The following is an 18111-nucleotide window of genomic DNA, read 5'->3' on the forward strand; positions in this document are numbered from 1 at the left end:
TACCAGGCCAATGGCGACCTCCTGGGCGGAGAAGGGAGCAGTCCCGATTGACCTAATTTGTAAGGGAGCAACGTGGTCTCCTCCTTCTACTTTCTTTAAACACTACAGGCTTGATCTCTCTTCCCATTCTGGGTTGACTTTTGGAAGGCATGTGTTTGAAGCTGTGCCCCTCCCCCCTAATTGCTTATCTCTATAATCTCTCACTGTGGTGCTGTCATGGTGAGGGGGAAAAAAAAATCTGTATTACTTACCACTGAGTTTTTCCAGAGTCCATAATAGCACCACTAGATACCCTCTCAATTTTTATATTTTTTTTTTATTCTCTTTTCACCCTTTGGGTATTCCTTTCCTACACTTGAAATGTATTTGGGGGTGTGTACTAATCCATGTCTGGAGGTCCTCTCATGCTCGATAACCAACTGAAGCTGGGGAGAGGTACCGCCCCTTTTATTTTCAAGTGGGTTTCCTGTTCAGGATGGGCAGAACCTCTCACGGTAGTGCTGTCATGGACTCTGGTAAACCCATTACCGGTAAGTAATACAGATTTTTTTAACTACTTTACAAATCTAAAAAAAATGAACATTGGGCTGTTCCAAAAAATAGCAGTGTCTGCATTTGTCTTTATATACTCTAGTCTGTCCTCTTTTTTTTTTTTATTTAGGATTTAGCATTCCTGTGAATCACTAACCTAATATTTAGTTGTACAACCACAGTTTTTTATAAATGCTTCACATCTATGTTACATAGTCACCCAACTTCTGTTATCTGTCAACTGTTATTCCAGCCCAGGATGCTGTGACTACATCCCACAATTTATTTGCAATTGTTGGCTTTTCCTCAAACTGCATTTTTGGTGTCACCCCACAAGTGTTCTATCTGGCTAAGGTCCAGGGATTGGGCTGGCCACGTCATAACCTCAATTTTGTTGAACGGGAACCAATAGTTTGATCATTTACTGGTGTATTTAGGGTCGTTGTCTTGTTGAAGCGCCCATTTCAAGGGCATTTTCTCTTCAGTGTAAGGCAACATGACCTTTCAATTATTTGGATATATGCAAACTGGTCCATGATCCCTGGTATGCGGTTAATAGGCCTCCCACTATAGTAAGAGAAACATGCCCATATCAGGATGCTTGTACTACCATGCTTCACTGTCTTCAGAGTGTCCTGTGGCTTGAATTCAGGGATCATCTGATGAACTGTCGGCGGCCCGTGGACCCAAAAAGAAAAATTTTACTGTCATTGGTTTACAAAATGTTTCTCCATTTCTCTTTAGGCTAGTTGATGTGTTATTTGGCAAATTGTATCCACTTCAGTACTCCTTTTTTTTAACAGTGGGACTTTGCCGCGACTTCTTGCTAATAGAGTAGCTTCACACAGGTCTCTTCTAAGTTTCACAGTGCTCACAAGTAACTTTAGACTGTCTTTGATCATCCTAGAGCTGATCATTGGCTGAGCTTTGCCATTCTGGCTATTTTTCCATCCATTTGAATGGTCGTTGTGGAGACATGGGGCTCAGTGGGTGCTCTCGTCCGCTAAAACCCGCTGCCTTTAGAAAGACAGCGTGGCTCAGGGCTCATCCCAACTGAACGCCGGCCTCCTTAACCGTGGGCGTAACACTACTCAGACAAAACAGGGTGAGGGAATCACAATAATTAGACTTTATTGGATCCCCAAACAATTAACGGCACATAACCAGCAAAACACAAATGTAACAGGCAACAGAGTCTCACCCTTCCGCTGGCTCACTAGGGATTTAGAATGTCCAAGCCTCAGAGGTCCCTGGGCTATTTACTCCAATCCAGCAGCACCCCGCTTTTGGCGGGCACCCACCGAGAAAGGAATAATGCCAGATTTAGGAAGCTGTGTGAGGTCTGCAAAGTCTGTTGCAGGTGACTGAACTGTCCCAACCGGAGTGTCCTCCTTAGGTAGTCCTGGTATGATGATATAATCCTGGCAGCCGGAGTCAAAATCCCTAGACTGTGGATATGGTCTCCAATCGGAACCGGAGTCCCTAGATTGAAGCCACAGGGTATCCTGATCCTCTAGTCAGCTCCTAAGAGCTTAGACTGGATCCATCAGAATCCATCAACATCCCCCTGGTGGCTTAAAGAAATCCCTTTTATAGCCACAGCCTTCCACTTGGATACACTGCGTCCTCATCGATTGGTTGGACAAGATCGTCTCTCCCATTGGATGAATCTCAAGCTGCATGGACAATGTTCATCCAAATGATGTCTACAGAAAGACTGAGGGTATACATGTAGTCTGGAATGCACAGACTAGACAATGACTACTAAGGTAATTACATTAGCAATACACAACTACAATACAATGATTACTGGAAGGGTCTGGAGAAACAATAGCTAAGCAAACATGACTTAGCACACATAAGAACAATACGTCTGGCTGAATGTTAAGAAACTTTAACCCATGAGAGGTATTGGGTGTCCATGTCATCACAATGAGAGGCATTGGGTGTCCATGTCGTGACAGTCGTCATCCATTTTCTTCCACGTCTCTGTTTTTGCTTTCCGTTTTAAAGCATTGGAGATCATTTTAGCTGAAGAGCTGATCATTGTCTGCACTTCTTTATAAGTTTTACCCTCTCCAGTCAACTTTTTAATCAAAGTATGTGGTTCTTCTGAACAATGTATTGAATGACCCATATTTCTGAGGCTTTCAAGGAGTAATGCATGTACAACATGCATGCATGTACAACATGGGCTTGCTTCACCCTTAACTAAGGGCCACCTGATTTACACCCCTGTCACAGAATGATTGACCTCACTAATGTAACTCCATACTGCTATTATTTTGAAATACCTCCCTTTCAATTAATTACTCATATACACAGACTCAAAAACCTGCAGATCATGAATGCCAAGTCTGGGGGTTTTCTAAGAATCTACTGCACCAACTGGTAAATTGTTTGACGTGGTAATATAATTTATATCTAAACTGTGAATAATCTAGTTCGGCCTATTGGACTGCTATTATTTTGAACAGTATTGTATTAGTACAGGTTTTTGAATTTTATGAACATTGTACCTGTATTATTTCTCCATGAGAGATGTGGCTTCAGTGATGTAACCAAGAACATATATTGCTTTACATTAGACATGGTATTGCTATTTACTTGGGTCCAGATAAAGATGTTTTCCAGCCTTGTAGTTATTTTGCTTTTTAGTTCAGTCATGTTAATATTCTGTTTTTTCAAATTTTGTTTTAGCCTTAAGTTACTTTCATCCATCTGATGAAGCACCTAGTCGACTTCTGTCACCAGGTAAGTGGGGAAAAATACTACAATATATGTAGAAAATATGCGCGACCTATATAACCTACTTAGTCACACATTGATCAGAAGGTATACAACCTTGTCACGTAACTAAAACCAAAACCTTAAAATTCAAGCAGTGTGTTTTTCTGAAAGCACGACCTGTTGATGTGTAAGGTCAACTTAGCTCATACTCTAAATAGCAGGATTTGACAAGAGTATAGAGGTAGAAAAATCTTGTCTAGGTTCATTTGGCCGTTTGTGATTTTTCTCATAAGTAAAAACACGGACTGCTGCTTATCACTGGTTTGGATCCAAGTTTCATAATAATTAGTAAGTTTTCACCATCAGTGATTTTTGCTGATGGGTGGGGGTGGGGGTGGGGGGGTGCAGGGCTGTAGAGCCTCCCTAAGGGACTTGTGCACAAGACTGACTCGGACAGCAGTATTACCCGTGATATTCTAAGGGGCTGTGCACGTATTTTATTTATTTATTTTTTTTATTTTTTGTAAGTTATTTTTTTTTCTTCCCTTGGACTAAGTGGTCTGCAGAAAAAAATGGAGACTGGTCTGATTTTGAGTCAGAAGTCAGATCAGAATCTATGGGTCCGTGAAGAAAATCTGGTTTCGCTCGGATGACATCAGAGTGCGGTTTGAATATCATGGACTGACAGGATAAGGAGAGAAACTTTTTTTTTTTTTTTTTCTTCTTTCTCTACACGTACAAGAAAAACTGATGCCACTTTGATCAAATTATGATGAATGTCTGATGATCTGTTTTTATCATATGTGGAGAAACATAGTTTAATAGCTTGGTGACCAAGCTGAATGGTAGAGTAGTTGAACAGATGAGTCCTCAACAGCTTTTCTACACCCAATGCCAGTGACTGACAGGTCTCTCCCTGTATGTCTATAGGGAGAGACCTGTCACTCCAGGGCAGAAGGCGGGAAGAAGCCACTGGGGACTAAGCTGCATGGGAGACCTGTCGGACAAGTGGGCTGATAAACTGTTTTCCTGTGAAATGACATATAATTTCACAGTTAAAAATATACACCCTTCTTTCTTTTCAATTAAAATAAAGGCATTCAAAAAAAATAAAAAATTAACCTACTATTGCTGCAAAAAGCAAAAAAAAAAACCACAGCACTAAAAGCTAGATTTTCCAGTCACCACATGTCTATCCAAAAATGAAATAAAAAGCAATTACCCCAAATAGGTTTCAATAAAAAACATACAATAAGAACCAAGCCCTCACACTGCCCCATCATAAAAATAAGAGTGGTGTCAGAAAATCGTTACCAAATTCTAAATAACTTTGTTTTTAAATAAAATAAGGTGACACGGTGACACTCAAAATAAAAAACCTCCCACCCTGCTTCATAGACAGAAAAATAAATAGTTGTGTATCTCAGAAAATGGCATCACATATATAATATATATATATATTTTCCCTATCCATGAGTGTATATGTATATATATATATATATATATATATATATATATATATATATATATATATATATATATATATATATATATATATATATATATAATCTCTTCTAATATAAAGCTGAAATGTGTGTATGTATGTCCGGGATTGGCATCTGCACCGACGCAGCTACAGCCACAAAATTTTGCACACTCACGCTTCTGGACCCCGAAAGCATCATAGGCTATGTTTTGAGGGGAAATTTTAACCCTGCGCTTTACAGTTATTCGCCAAAAAACCTGCCTCCATTAAAGCGAATAGAGCTGGGAGCCACAGTGCAGCGTGTTAGCGTGTCACAATGCAGCCAGGGAAAGAGGCAGACACAGACAGGGTAAGAAACAGACATAGACAGGGTAAGAGACAGACACAAAGACAAAGAGACAGACTGACAGGGAAAGAGACAGACAGGGAAAGAGAGGGAAAGAGACAGACAGACAAAGAGATACAGAGAGAGAGAGAGACAGAGAGAGATATACAGAGGGGGAGACAGACCGAGAATGGGAGAGAAACAGAGAGACAATTACTATCCCGGGCAGCAGTTATTAACCCGGGCGAAGCCGGGTAGTACAGCTAGTTATATAATGTGTGTTGTCGCAAATATACTGACCAGGAGGATCATGTTGCCAAATCTTTTTATACTGCACAATGAATGCTATATAAAGCATAACCCTGATAAGCAAAGGTAGAATTGCAAAGGAGGTGGAGGTCATAATTTCACCTGGAATTCCCCTCCCTTCTCTGTTTATCAAAAGTGAATGTCATTCAAAAATACTACAATTTGTGCCGCAAATAACAAGCTCTTTATAATAAGAAAAGCATAAAAAAATACAATTTTCCTTGCTGGGAAGGGGTTAATGTAATTTAGAGGTTAACAATGTGATTTTTTTTTTTTTCGTTTTGTTTTTGTTTAGCAGTGACCACTTATATGTATATACGATTTGTATAGTATGTTTTAAAGACAAAGTTGCATGTGATGAATAGCCTACATAACAATAAATAGTCTTGGAGGAGAGCACATAACAGTATGTCTATTCTGCATACAACTTATGACCTTGCAGTCAGATTCCCTTTCTTCAGTACCTCTTTTGTTGCTGAGTGATAGTGCCTAAAGCTTTATACCTTAGGCACGTGGAAATCAATGACCATTAATATATGGAAATATACTGTACATTCTTCAGTTTACACAGTGGTTGTGTGGAAATAGATGTGCATTCTGTTCTACATTTATAAGCATTTTTTAACACTGAAGTTATGTAAAGTATGTCTAGAATAAATGTTTTTTTTTCTTGTCATTTGTATACTAAGGCTATGCAAAGTGCGGCCTGCAAACCAAATCCGGTCCTTTGGCTGTTCCAGTCCAGCTCGCTGACCGAGACAGCCAAAGGGCTGAAAACCGTGGGCCTCACCAAGCCCTCCATCTGTGCTGCTGCCTGCTGTCCTCTGTCGCTGCTATCTGCATCCTATGGGGGCAGATAGCGATGAATACATTGATGGAGGAGGGGCCACCAACTCCTTCCACCAATTGGCGTGTGATGCAGCAAACGCAATAACGTCACATCAGCGCATCTGGTGTACTGAGGGGTCAGTGCAGCAGAGTGAACGGGAGCGAGGCAAGTATGTGGGGTTTGTTTTTTTTCGCCCATTTGTGTATGGGCTCATAAAGTATGTAGGAGGCTATAATGGGCTCATGTTCTGTACATAGGAGGCTATGTTGGGGCTCATGACGTATTTTTACGATGCCATATTGGGGCTCATGCCGTACTTAGGAGGCTATGTGGAGCTCATACTGCGTATATAAGATGCTATTTCAAACTCATGCCGTATTTAGGAGGCTGTGTGGGGGCTCTTGCGGTATTTAGGAGGCTGTGTGGGGGTTCTTGCCGTATTTAGGAGGCTGTGTGGGGGCTCTTGCCGTATATAAAGGAGGCTGTGTCGGGGCTGTTGCCATATGTAGAGGAGGCTGTGTCGGGGCTGTTGCCGTATGTAGAGGAGGCTGTGTGGGGGTTCTTGCCGTATTTAGGACGCTGTGTGGGGGCTCTTGCCATATATAAAGGAGGCTGTGTGGAGGCTCTTGCCATATGTAGAGGAGGCTGTGTCGGGGCTCTTGCCATATGTAGAGGAGGCTGTGTCGGGGCTCTTGCCGTATGTAGAGGAGGCTGTGTAGGGGCTCTTGCCGTATATAGAGGAGGCTTTATGTAATATTACCAGAAAATAATAATTTTAATTAATATGGTAATTTCAGCATGTTGGTTTGGCAATCCACACCAGTCACAGACTCTTTATGTAGCCTCTCGCGAAAATTAATTGCCCACCCCTGTTCTACAAGGTTCATGGAGGACTAATTGAAATTCTCTTCTTGTACGTTTAGCATATATAGTAAGTCGTTTTTGTTGTTACATGTGATGTGTATATACTGTTGCACCAACGTAAAAGAAATCCTTTTAGAGCCGCCGTGTCTGTTCTACAGCAGCTCTTCCTGCCATCTGGGGACAGGAAGCTGCGGCCATGCTGGAGGCTACGCAGATTTGATGTGCTAATACATTTTTCTTTCATTCATTTTTGCTTATTTTCAGTTTGTTACCTGGTTTTCAGGTTTCATTTTATGTCAAGGAGATATTCTATTCTTGCACAAACGTCATAGATAGACCTTGATCTAAATTTGCAATATTATTTAAATCATAGGATTAAAAATAGTGTAAATTTGGTATACCATTTGACATACTTTTGTCATTGTTTTCCCTCTGATTTTAAATGTAATGGTCAAAAGATGAAGTATTAATATATATATAATATATTTACAGTAAAATGTACCGTATATTGTATTTAGTTTCCAGATACCTGGCCTTGCTTATTGAAATAAAACCCATTAACAATGTGAAAGTTCTTAAAGCTGTTGATGGCAGTATTCGAGTGCAGGTAAGATGTTTATTTTTCTGCACAATTTCCTAATATTAACACTTGACAGAGAGTAATGCCTAAATGTGCAGCAGAATTTCCAATAAGTGTCTTGTAGTCATTTTCTGCTAACTCCTTTTGTTTTCCTCCTGACCGGCATAAATCAGTAGGCCTCAGATAATTAGCTATTTGTTAGCGGAATTACTATTTATATCTCTCTTCCCTTTCCCACTTGTTAGAGCATCTGCACATGCTCCATTTCTCCACTCATTTCCATGTAGTATCAGTCTCCTCATTGTTGGGTCACTATACAGAATGACCAGACACAGAGCAAGGAAGCTACTGAGCATGTGCATCCATCGCTGGAGGTAAGCCAACACTCCAGCCACACCATTACAGATGAAACGTAAATGTTACACTATAGATTTCTTTTCTTTAAATACTATGTGACAGCTGATACATGCTGCCCAATGCACGACCTGCATATATCAGAAACTGACCACAGTGGAACCATGGTTTACGAGAACAATCTATTCTGGGAGTGTGCTTGTAAACAAAGTTACTCGTCTAGCAAAGCAAAATTTCCCATAGGAAATAATGGAAGCTCAGACAATTTTTCCACAACTTGTTCAATGTCCCATCCTGGTCCCCTATTGTGCCATTCCACACCCAGACATACACACTTACACACACACACACATACATACATACATACATACATACATTATGCTCACGGTACCCTCCGTTCCCTCGCCGGCCTCCTGGTTCTTGTAGTCCGCAGGTACAGGATGTGTATCGGTTAACCATCGTGACTGATGCCGGAGCTTCCGCTTTCAGCGCTTCATCAGCAGTTGTCATATGCAGGAGCCGCTTGCCTCTGATTGACCAGTGCACTGACGTCAAAGGCATGAGCTGCTTGCCTCTGATTGGTCAGCGCACTGCCTTTGAGAAGTGGCTGACAGCAGAAGTTCCTCCATCGTCACGATGATTACCGGATACACATCCTGTACCTGCAGACTACAGGACGCCGGCAAGGGAACAGGAGATAAGGTGAGAATAGTACGTCTGTGTTTGTGTGCGTTTTGTGCAGGCTGCAAGAGCGGGTTAGAGCGCAGTGAAAGTTCGGAACCAGAAGTGTGTGCGGTGAGTATTTGCTCGTACAGCAAAGCTTGCTCGTAAACTGAGTTACAAATTTACAGCAAGCTTTGCTCGTATAGCAAAATACTCGCACACCAAGTTATTCGTCCACCAAAGTTCCTCTGTACTATGTGGTCAGGCCTATATGTTTAGCTCTGAAACACCGCAGCATTTCAGAGAAAAACCTAGTTTAAAAACCGCAAGGACCTGAGCCGCATGGGGGTGTACGTGTTTTATATACAACGTAGAATATGGCTATTACTCTTAAACTATTTGGTTATAAAGATCAATGTTACGCTAACATGAAGTAAAAGATGACCTTGTTTAAAGCTGACTATTCTTAAAGGGGGTTTGCCACCACTTCTGACATGTCTGTTTTAGTGAATACTTGTATTCTTTATTAAATATCAGTTCTGGGGCTCTTTTTGTTTATTTTTTTGTTAAACCCTGCTTACTATCATGGTTCTCTTATTTCTCTAAGAAAAGTATGGAAAAATCCTGACAGTTGGGTGTTACCATTTGGGCCTTATCACCCTTCACATTATGAGACAGGGTTCACATAACTGAATTTTCTCAACCCAAGAAAAACGGTCAGATTATGCTAATCAGACTCAGATCAGAGTTTGAGCAGGGTGAGGTCTGGTTTGTTTGTTTTTTTTTCGGACGAGGAGAAGAATTAGAAAAAAAAATGGTGTCTCCATTCTGTCAGTCTGTGAAAATCAGATGGCAATCAGATGTCATCAGATTGCCGTCTGTGTGTTTTTTTTTGTTTTTTTTTTGTTTTTTTTTTGGGGGGGGGGGTTTTAATCACTAACCCATAGACTGAAATGGTTGAGTGCTGTCCAGTTCTCTGAGGCAAATCATGCATGCTATGAGTTTGTTTTTTTTATTTTTTTTTTCTTCCTCAGACTTCTTGGTCCAAGTAAAAAAAATAGGACATGTGCACTGCCTTATTGGATAACCCTGGTCTTGGTGCAATCCGATGTTTTGTCGGATAGCACTGTGACCAAAAATATGGTCATTTGCAAGAGCCCTGAGAGTGACTAAGCAGAGCTGCTTTACCAGGGATAGTAGGGGTGGTACGATGACTCAGTGGTTAGCACTGCAATCTTGCAGCGCTGGGGACCTGGGTTCAAATCCGAACAAGGACAATGGTGCTATATAAATGAATAAATATGATTACATTATATATTCTTACCAGACAGTGTAATCACACTCTTGACAAGTGGAGGTTTTCAATTTTTTTTTTTTTGTAATTAATGAGACACACTCCCAACAAAAATGTATTCCCAAAATCCCTCTTAATATGTCTTAATTGTAGTGGTGTTGTATTAAAATACTTACTAGTAATGAGCAAGTATGACCATGAGTGCTCTGCATTTGGAACAAGCAATTTGATGCTCGGATGGGCTCAAATCATGTACCGAGTATAATGGAAGGCAATGGGAAAGTCTTTCAGAAATATGCTCTAGTACTCAGACTTCCATTATACTCATGGGTGTCAAATTGCTCATGATGAGTACAGGATCACTAGTACTTACCAATTGCCATCTTCCTTGGTTTCCAGCACTGCTCTGGTCCTCTTCTGTGTCACCACAAGTACTTACCAGTTGTTATCTTCCTTGGTTTCTAGCACTGCTTTCGTCCTCTTCTGTGTCACCACAAGTATTAACCAATTGCCATCTTCCTTGGCTTTCAGCACCGCTCTGATCCTCTTCTGTGTCACCACTAGTACTTACCAATTGCCCTCTTCCATGGTTTCCAGCACTGCTCTGGTCCTCTTCTATGTCACGTGACGTCAATTCCAACTAACTGGATCCTGCAGGATTTGTGTGGATTTGATGTCATTTTTTGTCATTTTTACATTGCATGTCTAGTCGCGCTGAAGTCATGTGACTCAGAAAAGAACAGGAGTGGCGCTTTCCTAGAAAGACTGAGTAAATATTTTAACATATGTACAATACAGACATAGGTTTAAGGGATGACCATGTTTGCCTGAGTATTTCCTTAGGAGGATTGATGGCACAATGCAGTGTTATTAATAAAATGTATTCTCAATTAAATAACAATTCTAGAAGATAAGTATTTACTAAAATGTAAGAAGTGTTGATAGGTCCCATTTTAAATAAAACATTAAGTACATTTGTATCCGCATTATTGTGAATATTCTTGTTCTAATTTTGTCTCTAGTTTTTATGTCCAGCTGAAGATGTGTATGACTCCTATGAGAGTCACCTCCTGGTGGTTTCAGAAGAAAAATGTAAGTATTTTGTGGTCTCCGAAATAAAAATTATGCATGCATAGATGCACTTTATGGACAAAAGGATAGGGACTCCCCTTTTAATCATTAATTTGAGGAATTTCATTCAGTCCCATTGCAATGGGTGTATAAAATCCAGTCCCTAGCTGTGGAGTCTGCCTTTAGAACAACCCATTCTTACACAAATGTTATTGAAGAGCTCAGGGAATTCGAGCCTGATACTGTAATAGGAGGTCACTATTGTAACAAGTCAGTTCATTACATTTCTTTTCTCCTAAAAATTTCATGATGACCCGTCAGTGGTATTTTTGTGAAGTTGAAGTGTTTAGAAACCACATCCACTCAACTGCAAAGTGGAGACCATATAAATATACACAGTGTAGTTGCGAGTGGTGAAACGTTTAGTATAAAAGCCACCAAACCTCTGCTGTTTCAATAACTGCAGAGTTCTACATCTTTGGCATGAACATCAACACAATCTGTGCACCACTGCACATGGTTTGCAGAGTTTTCATAACTGCATGGAAGCTTAACATCACCAACCACAATGTCACGTGTTGGATGGAGTGGTGTAACGCCTCTTGGATGGGCTCTCTATTCACATGTTTTTATATAGAAGTCTAATTTAAGAGTTTAGTTTTGCCAAATACCATGAGAATGTTACCTGCCAGTTTGCATTGTGCCAGTTTTAGTTTGGATGTAATTTCTCAGGGATTGGACTAGGACTCTTGAATCCAGTGAAGGGAGATCTTAATGCGTCAGCATGCCAAGGCAGTTCAGGCACTATTTAAAAAAAAAAAAAAAAAAAGCAAATAACAAACAGCTATGCAATACCCAATGACCGCATAGTACCACGACACAGTTCTCATTTTAGGTTCTTATACTACCACAAAATATTTGTTCCCTACAGTTCTCCAGCTATATTATAATGTGCTCTTCTCTTTGTAGATATTGATCAGTTTCATATAAAAGTTGGTCAGGAAGATGGGAAGAGAATGGTAGGTTATACTAGAAAATGTGCTCCTCACTGCACTGACCTCTGATATTATGATGATTGTTTTAACATTTTTATTCTATTTAACAGTTTAGTATATAAAATCAGTTTTGTGTGGATTCAGAAGCCCATTCACCATTTAGGAGCATTGCATCTGTAAATGTTGCCCATATATCTGTTTTTACATACAATACAGACCAAAAGTTTGGACACACCTTCTCATTCAAAGAGTTTTCTTTATTTTCATGACTCTCTGAAAATTGCAGATTCACATTGAAGGCATCAAAACTATGAATTAGTTTTTACATGTGGAATGAAATACTTAACAAAAAAGTGTGAAACAACTGAAAATATATATTCTACGTTCTTCAAAGTAGCCACCTTTTGCTTTGATTACTGCTTTGCACACTCTTGGCATTCTCTTGATGAGCTTCAAGAGGTAGTCACTGGAAATGGTTTTCACTTCACAGGTGTGCCCTGTCAGGTTTATTAAGTGGGATTTTTTGCCTTATAAATGGGGCTGGAACCATCAGTTGTGTTGTGCAGAAGTGTGGTGGATACACAGCTGATAGTCCGACTGAATAGACTGTTAGCTGCTTTTTTCTTGCCATAATACAAATTCTAAGTAAAGAAAAACAAGTGGCCATCATTACTTTAAGAAAAATTGGGAAAACTTTGAAAGTGTCCCCAAGTGCAGTGGCAAAAACCATCAAATGCTACAAAGAAACTGGCTCACATGAGGACCGTCCCAGAAAAGGAAGACCAAGAATCACCTCTGCTGCAGAGGATAAGTTTATCCGAGTCACCAGCCTCAGAAATCGCAGGTTAACAGCAGCTCAGATTAGAGACCAGGTCAATGCCACACAGAGTTCTAGCAGCAGACACATCTCTAGAACAACTGTTAAGAGGAGACTTTGTGCAGCAGGCCTTCATGGTAAAATAGCTGCTAGGAAACTACAGCTAAGGACAGGCAACAAGCAGGAATGACTTGTTTGGGCTAAAGAACATAAGGAATGGACATTAGACCAGTGGAAATCTGTTTTTTGGTCTCATGAGTCCAAATTTGAGATCTTTGGATGCAACCACTGTGTCTTTGTGCGACGCAGAAAAGGTGAATGGATGGACTCTACATTCTTGGTTCCCACCGTGAAGCATGGAGGAGGAGGTGTGATGGTGCTTTGCTGGTGACACTGTTGATGATTTATTCAAAATTGAAGGCATACTGAACCAGCATGGCTTCCACAGCATCTTGCAGCGGCATGCTATTCCATCCGGTTTGCGTTTAGTTAGACCATCATTTATTTTTCAACAGAACAAAGCCCTTAAACTGCCTGGAGGTGTGTTTGGGGTCAATTTGACTAAGAAGGGGAGTGATGGGGTGCAACGCCAGATGACCTGGTCTCCAGAGTCACCAGACCTGAACCTAATCGAAATGGTTTGGGGTGAGCTGGACCGTAGAGTTGAAGGCAAAAGGGCCAACAAGTGCTAAACATCTCTGGAAACTCCTTTAAGATTGTTGGAAGGCCATTTCCGGTGACTACCTCTTGAAAATCATCAAGAGAATGCCAAGAGTGTGCTAAGCAGTAATCAAAGCAAAAGGTGGCTACTTTTGAAGAACCTAGAATATAAGACATATTTTCAGTTGTTTCACAATTTTTCAGTATTTCATTCGACATGTGTTAATTCATAGTTTTGATGCCTTCAATGTGAATCTACAATTTTCAGAGTCATGAAAATAAAGAAAACTCTTTGAATGAGAAGCTGTGTCCAAACCTTTGGTCTGTACTGTATGTATTTTTGCAGATCTGCTGTGCAATGCAAACAGCATGCAACAGCTGTGAACTCCACTTTCTATTGCCTTTTATAGGCCTCATTTATCACAACTGTCTAAGTGGGTAACACAGAGACCCTGACTGTTCTGGAGGAACGAACCAACCGGCCGAACTTAAATTGCAATATGTTGGCAGTGGCCCAACTCCTAGGCAAGAAGCGCATGCTTACAAGCTCTTAGCTATAGAAGCACAGCTGCCTTTGCTTACAACATCAAAATGATCAAGGTTCAGACCAGCGGATCAAAAATTTTGCTGATACAAACTATTAATTAGTCATGAGCGCACCCCTCCAAACTCCCCCCCCCCCCCCATCACCCACACCCAACACCCCTGGCAAACGAAAAGCAAGGAGGCAAGGGAGCCATGTGCTCATGACCGCATATAAGACAGCCTATGTAGCCTGATAATCAGATTATACCAAAAGTGTTTAACACTAGTTTTCAAACTTTAACAATAATATTTGTGTAAGAGACATTAGGAAAGATCTTTTAGCATAAACAGTTACTAACTTAACAAAAATAATTCTGAGTTATAAGATCTACAAGGAGTTTGTGCATTCTTCCGTATTTGCTGGGTTCTCACGTTTCATCCCACACACCAAAGATTTACTGATAGGGAATTTAGATTGTGAGCCCCAATGGGGACAGTGATGATCACATCTGTAAAGGCCTTTGGAATAGCGCTATAGAAGTGAGTAAAATAAATATTCTACATTCTGGGTTTATTTAGATAATGTTCTTTTGGTCCTACAGGTTATTACAAATATTGGGCAGATTCCGAAGGACAGAATTGCTGAAGATTTTGTGTGGGCACAGTGGGATGTGTCTGACCAGATACTTTTTTATATTGTTCCCAAGGTAATTTTAATGGTCGTATTTTCCTCTATAGATTTGTATAGTTTTGAAAGTTATTTAGAATTTTATTTTTTTTCTATGTGCTACCAAAATTATGGTGACCACAGTGTAGTATAATAGCATGGAGAATTAAAAACTTTAAAAATGAAATGGAAGTTAGCAAATGAGAAAAACGTTCTTAAACATCTCCTATTCGGTTTCCTCTTCATCATGCCTCTTATAGTCACACAAAAGGGTTGTGTAGCCACTCTGACTAAAGGCAAAACAATGTGTAACAAATGCTATTATATGTGTAATTGCATTGGTGCACGATATTTGCGATTTTTGTTTCATAGCACTAGCCAGTGGCAAAGAGCTGGCTGTGCAGAAATGGTCTCAACCTGCTGAAAGGTTCAGACTACCAGCAATCGTAGAGTGAATTATTTGGTTTCTTTACTCCAATTCCTGTTTGTTTTATTAAGGTCTGAGTGTTTTATGTTTGGCCTGTCAATTGATGTCCGATGCATTTAGACCCCTAAACCGCTACCGCTGCCTAGTCATTCCAAACCTGTATTATATGAAGGTGTCCTTACTACGCTAAGCAGATTACTTATTTTGATTATGTAAAAAAAACTGCTTGGATTATGCAGTTAAGGTAATAGAGACTCTCTGGAAACGAGCAGAGCTGTCTGCTCCATAATCCTTCTGATTTCGTCAAAGTGCCTGATGTTAAACAAACCATAGTGAGGGTGAAGGCAGCACAGCCTCTTGACTGGTCTCCTAAAGGCCCCGTCACACACAACGAGATTGCTAATGAGATCATTGCTGAGTCACAGTTTCTGTGACACAGCAACGATCTCTCCAGCGATCTCGTTATGTGTGACACCTACTAGTGATCAGGCCCCTGCTGTGAGATCGCTAGTCGTTGCCGAATAGTCTGGACCATTTTCTTCAAAGGCGATGTCCTGCATCACTGTGTTTGACACCTACCAACAACCTCCTAACACGGTCCCAACGCCCGCCAAGATCGTTATACAGGTCTCTCATCGTTAGTGCATCGTTGGTAATGTCTGACTGTGTGACATCTCACCAGCGACCTCCCAGCCACTTACCAGCGATCCTTATCGGGTCGTATCGTTGTCGGGATCGCTGGTAAGTCGTTGTGTGTGACTGGGCCTTAAGGGTCTCCATACAAACTGGTAATTTTTATATGAGGTGCCCGGGGATAATCACTTAGTAACTATTACCTGCAGCTCATGTGACCGCAAGATCAGTGAACCGCATTAGGTTAAAAAGTAATTCAAGATCTTCTAAGTTGAAGTAAAAATCTATTATGTTAAATTAAAGAAAATGATTCCAAAATCTAAAGAAACTAATTTGTTCGGTAAATTGCATAACAATAAGAAAATTAAAACGCCATAATTTTTTTGGGGGGCAACCGCAACATTGCAATAAAATGCAATAAGAGGCAGTCAGTACATCATTTCTGCCCTGAAATTGTATCAGTAAAATAATCAGTCAGGGCTGAAAAAAAGCCCTTATAATACCCCATATTCTGAAAAATGAAAACGTTACGGGTCCCGGAAAATGGCGACCAAAGCAAATTTTTTTTACAATTGTCCTAAAAAGTTTTTTCAACAATTAAATAATAAAAAGGCGATATGTTTGGTATGTACGTATTCTTCTTCACCTTGATAAGCATAGTGTGAGTCGGGTTTTACCATAAAGTTAACATGGTAAATTAAAAAAAAAATTGTGGAATTGCACTTTTTTTTGCAATTTTAACGCACTTAAAAATTTTTTTCTCACTTTCAATTTTATGCATCCCAAAAAAAACAAGCCCTAAGGCTGTGTGCGCACGCTAAATTTAAAAAATTGGCTTAGGTTCCCTTCATATGATACACCGCACAGATAAAGCCACAGCTGTAGGCTGCAGCCCAGCCATGTGCTTATCTTGGCTGTGTATCAAAATAGAAGAAACTGCATGAGGCTTTTTTTTTTTTTTTTTTTTTTTAAATTAAATTTTAAAAAATGGCATGTGGTCCCACCCAATTTTGATACCCAGCTAAGATAAAGCCAGGCAGCTGGGGGCTGGTATTCTCAAGCTGGGGAGACCCATGCTTATTGGGCCCCTCCCAGCCTAAAAATATCAGCCTGGAGCCGCCCAGGATTGTTGCATCCATTAGCTGTGACAACCCCAGCACTTTACCCTTCATTTCCTGATTGTCCTGGTGTGGTGGCAATCGGGGTATTCAGGGGTTAACGTTAGCTCACATCTGACACTAAGCCCTAAATTAGTAATGGGAGGCATCTATGAAACCCCTCATTACTAATGTAAAAATGAAAATAAATAAACACAAACACAGAAAAAAATCCTTTATTTGAAATAAAATACAAGAAAACACCCTCTTTCACCACTTTATTAACCCCCAAAACACCCCTGCAGGTCTGACTAGGTCCCACGACGATTCCAGCTCTGCTATATTTGATCACAGCTTGCAATCATGGTACATGACTGCCCGCTGAGAGGCTCAGGCAGAGGCTGAGCAGTGTTCAGCTTTGACGTAACTCAGGTTAGATGTGACAAAAACAGCAATAGGGACACCACAAATATAGTTGTGATATAGCCGTCCTCCTAATCTAAAAATACTTACCGCAATCTCAGAGGATTAATTTAATACATAACTTTAATTTAGATTAGTTAAAATAAGTGATAAAAGTGCATATAAACCAGTCCCTGGGGCACCAGTTAGAAACTTAAAAAAATATCCACCAGCTGATCAAATTAGCTGGATTGTGTTGTCATTTCCAAGAAAAAATTCCTAATCCGACGGACAAGCAGACTAAAGTGAAATAATTCACCAAAAGTCTCAATTGACATGAATAACATAAACGTCAAACGAATTCAAAATCCTGAAGATAAACCAGATTAAGGGATATTTTAAGAGGCTAATCAAAAGGACACCTATATCAATACATGAATGAATCTATAATCAATTGTTAGAGAGCAAACCCGTACCACACCCACAATATAGATAAATAGTAAATTTATAATACGATCATTGTCATGGGTGTGGGGGTATATGGGACCATTCGGAGATTAACATACAAAACCAAAAAAGAAAATACCGAACAAGGGGTCACAAATAACAATGTCTTTATTGATATTCAATTAAAAAAACAGTATAGATAAATTTTTTAAATATTTAAAAAAAAACCCACAACCATTGGCTGGAAGATAAAAGGGCGTCACAGGGAAAGTAACCTGCATATCACAATTTATAGGTTATGTGTGCAAAATAAGAGAAGGTTTTAGTACAAAAAATAAATAATAATTACCAGCAAGGACATAAGTGTCACGTGCTAAAGAGAGGTAGCCATAAATTAAGCCACAA

The 18111-nt window shown here is 40.1% G+C and overlaps 1 protein-coding gene across 1 annotated transcript in view; it reads left to right on the forward strand.

The window, feature by feature from the left end:
- Positions 1 to 18111, forward strand: part of LOC142264470 (gamma-secretase-activating protein-like) — a gene marked incomplete at its 3' end in the record, with an annotated part of 116270 nt that overhangs the window by 55876 nt on the left and 42283 nt on the right. The window contains exons 5-9 of the mRNA XM_075332250.1: positions 3232 to 3285; positions 7593 to 7681; positions 10988 to 11057; positions 12006 to 12055; positions 14636 to 14740. Coding sequence (XP_075188365.1) covers positions 3232 to 3285; positions 7593 to 7681; positions 10988 to 11057; positions 12006 to 12055; positions 14636 to 14740 — 368 coding nt within the window. The remainder of the gene's footprint in view (positions 1 to 3231; positions 3286 to 7592; positions 7682 to 10987; positions 11058 to 12005; positions 12056 to 14635; positions 14741 to 18111) is intronic.

The sequence above is a fragment of the Anomaloglossus baeobatrachus genome, unplaced genomic scaffold, assembly GCF_048569485.1.
Source record: "Anomaloglossus baeobatrachus isolate aAnoBae1 unplaced genomic scaffold, aAnoBae1.hap1 Scaffold_2655, whole genome shotgun sequence".
Taxonomy (NCBI): Eukaryota; Metazoa; Chordata; class Amphibia; order Anura; family Aromobatidae; genus Anomaloglossus; species Anomaloglossus baeobatrachus.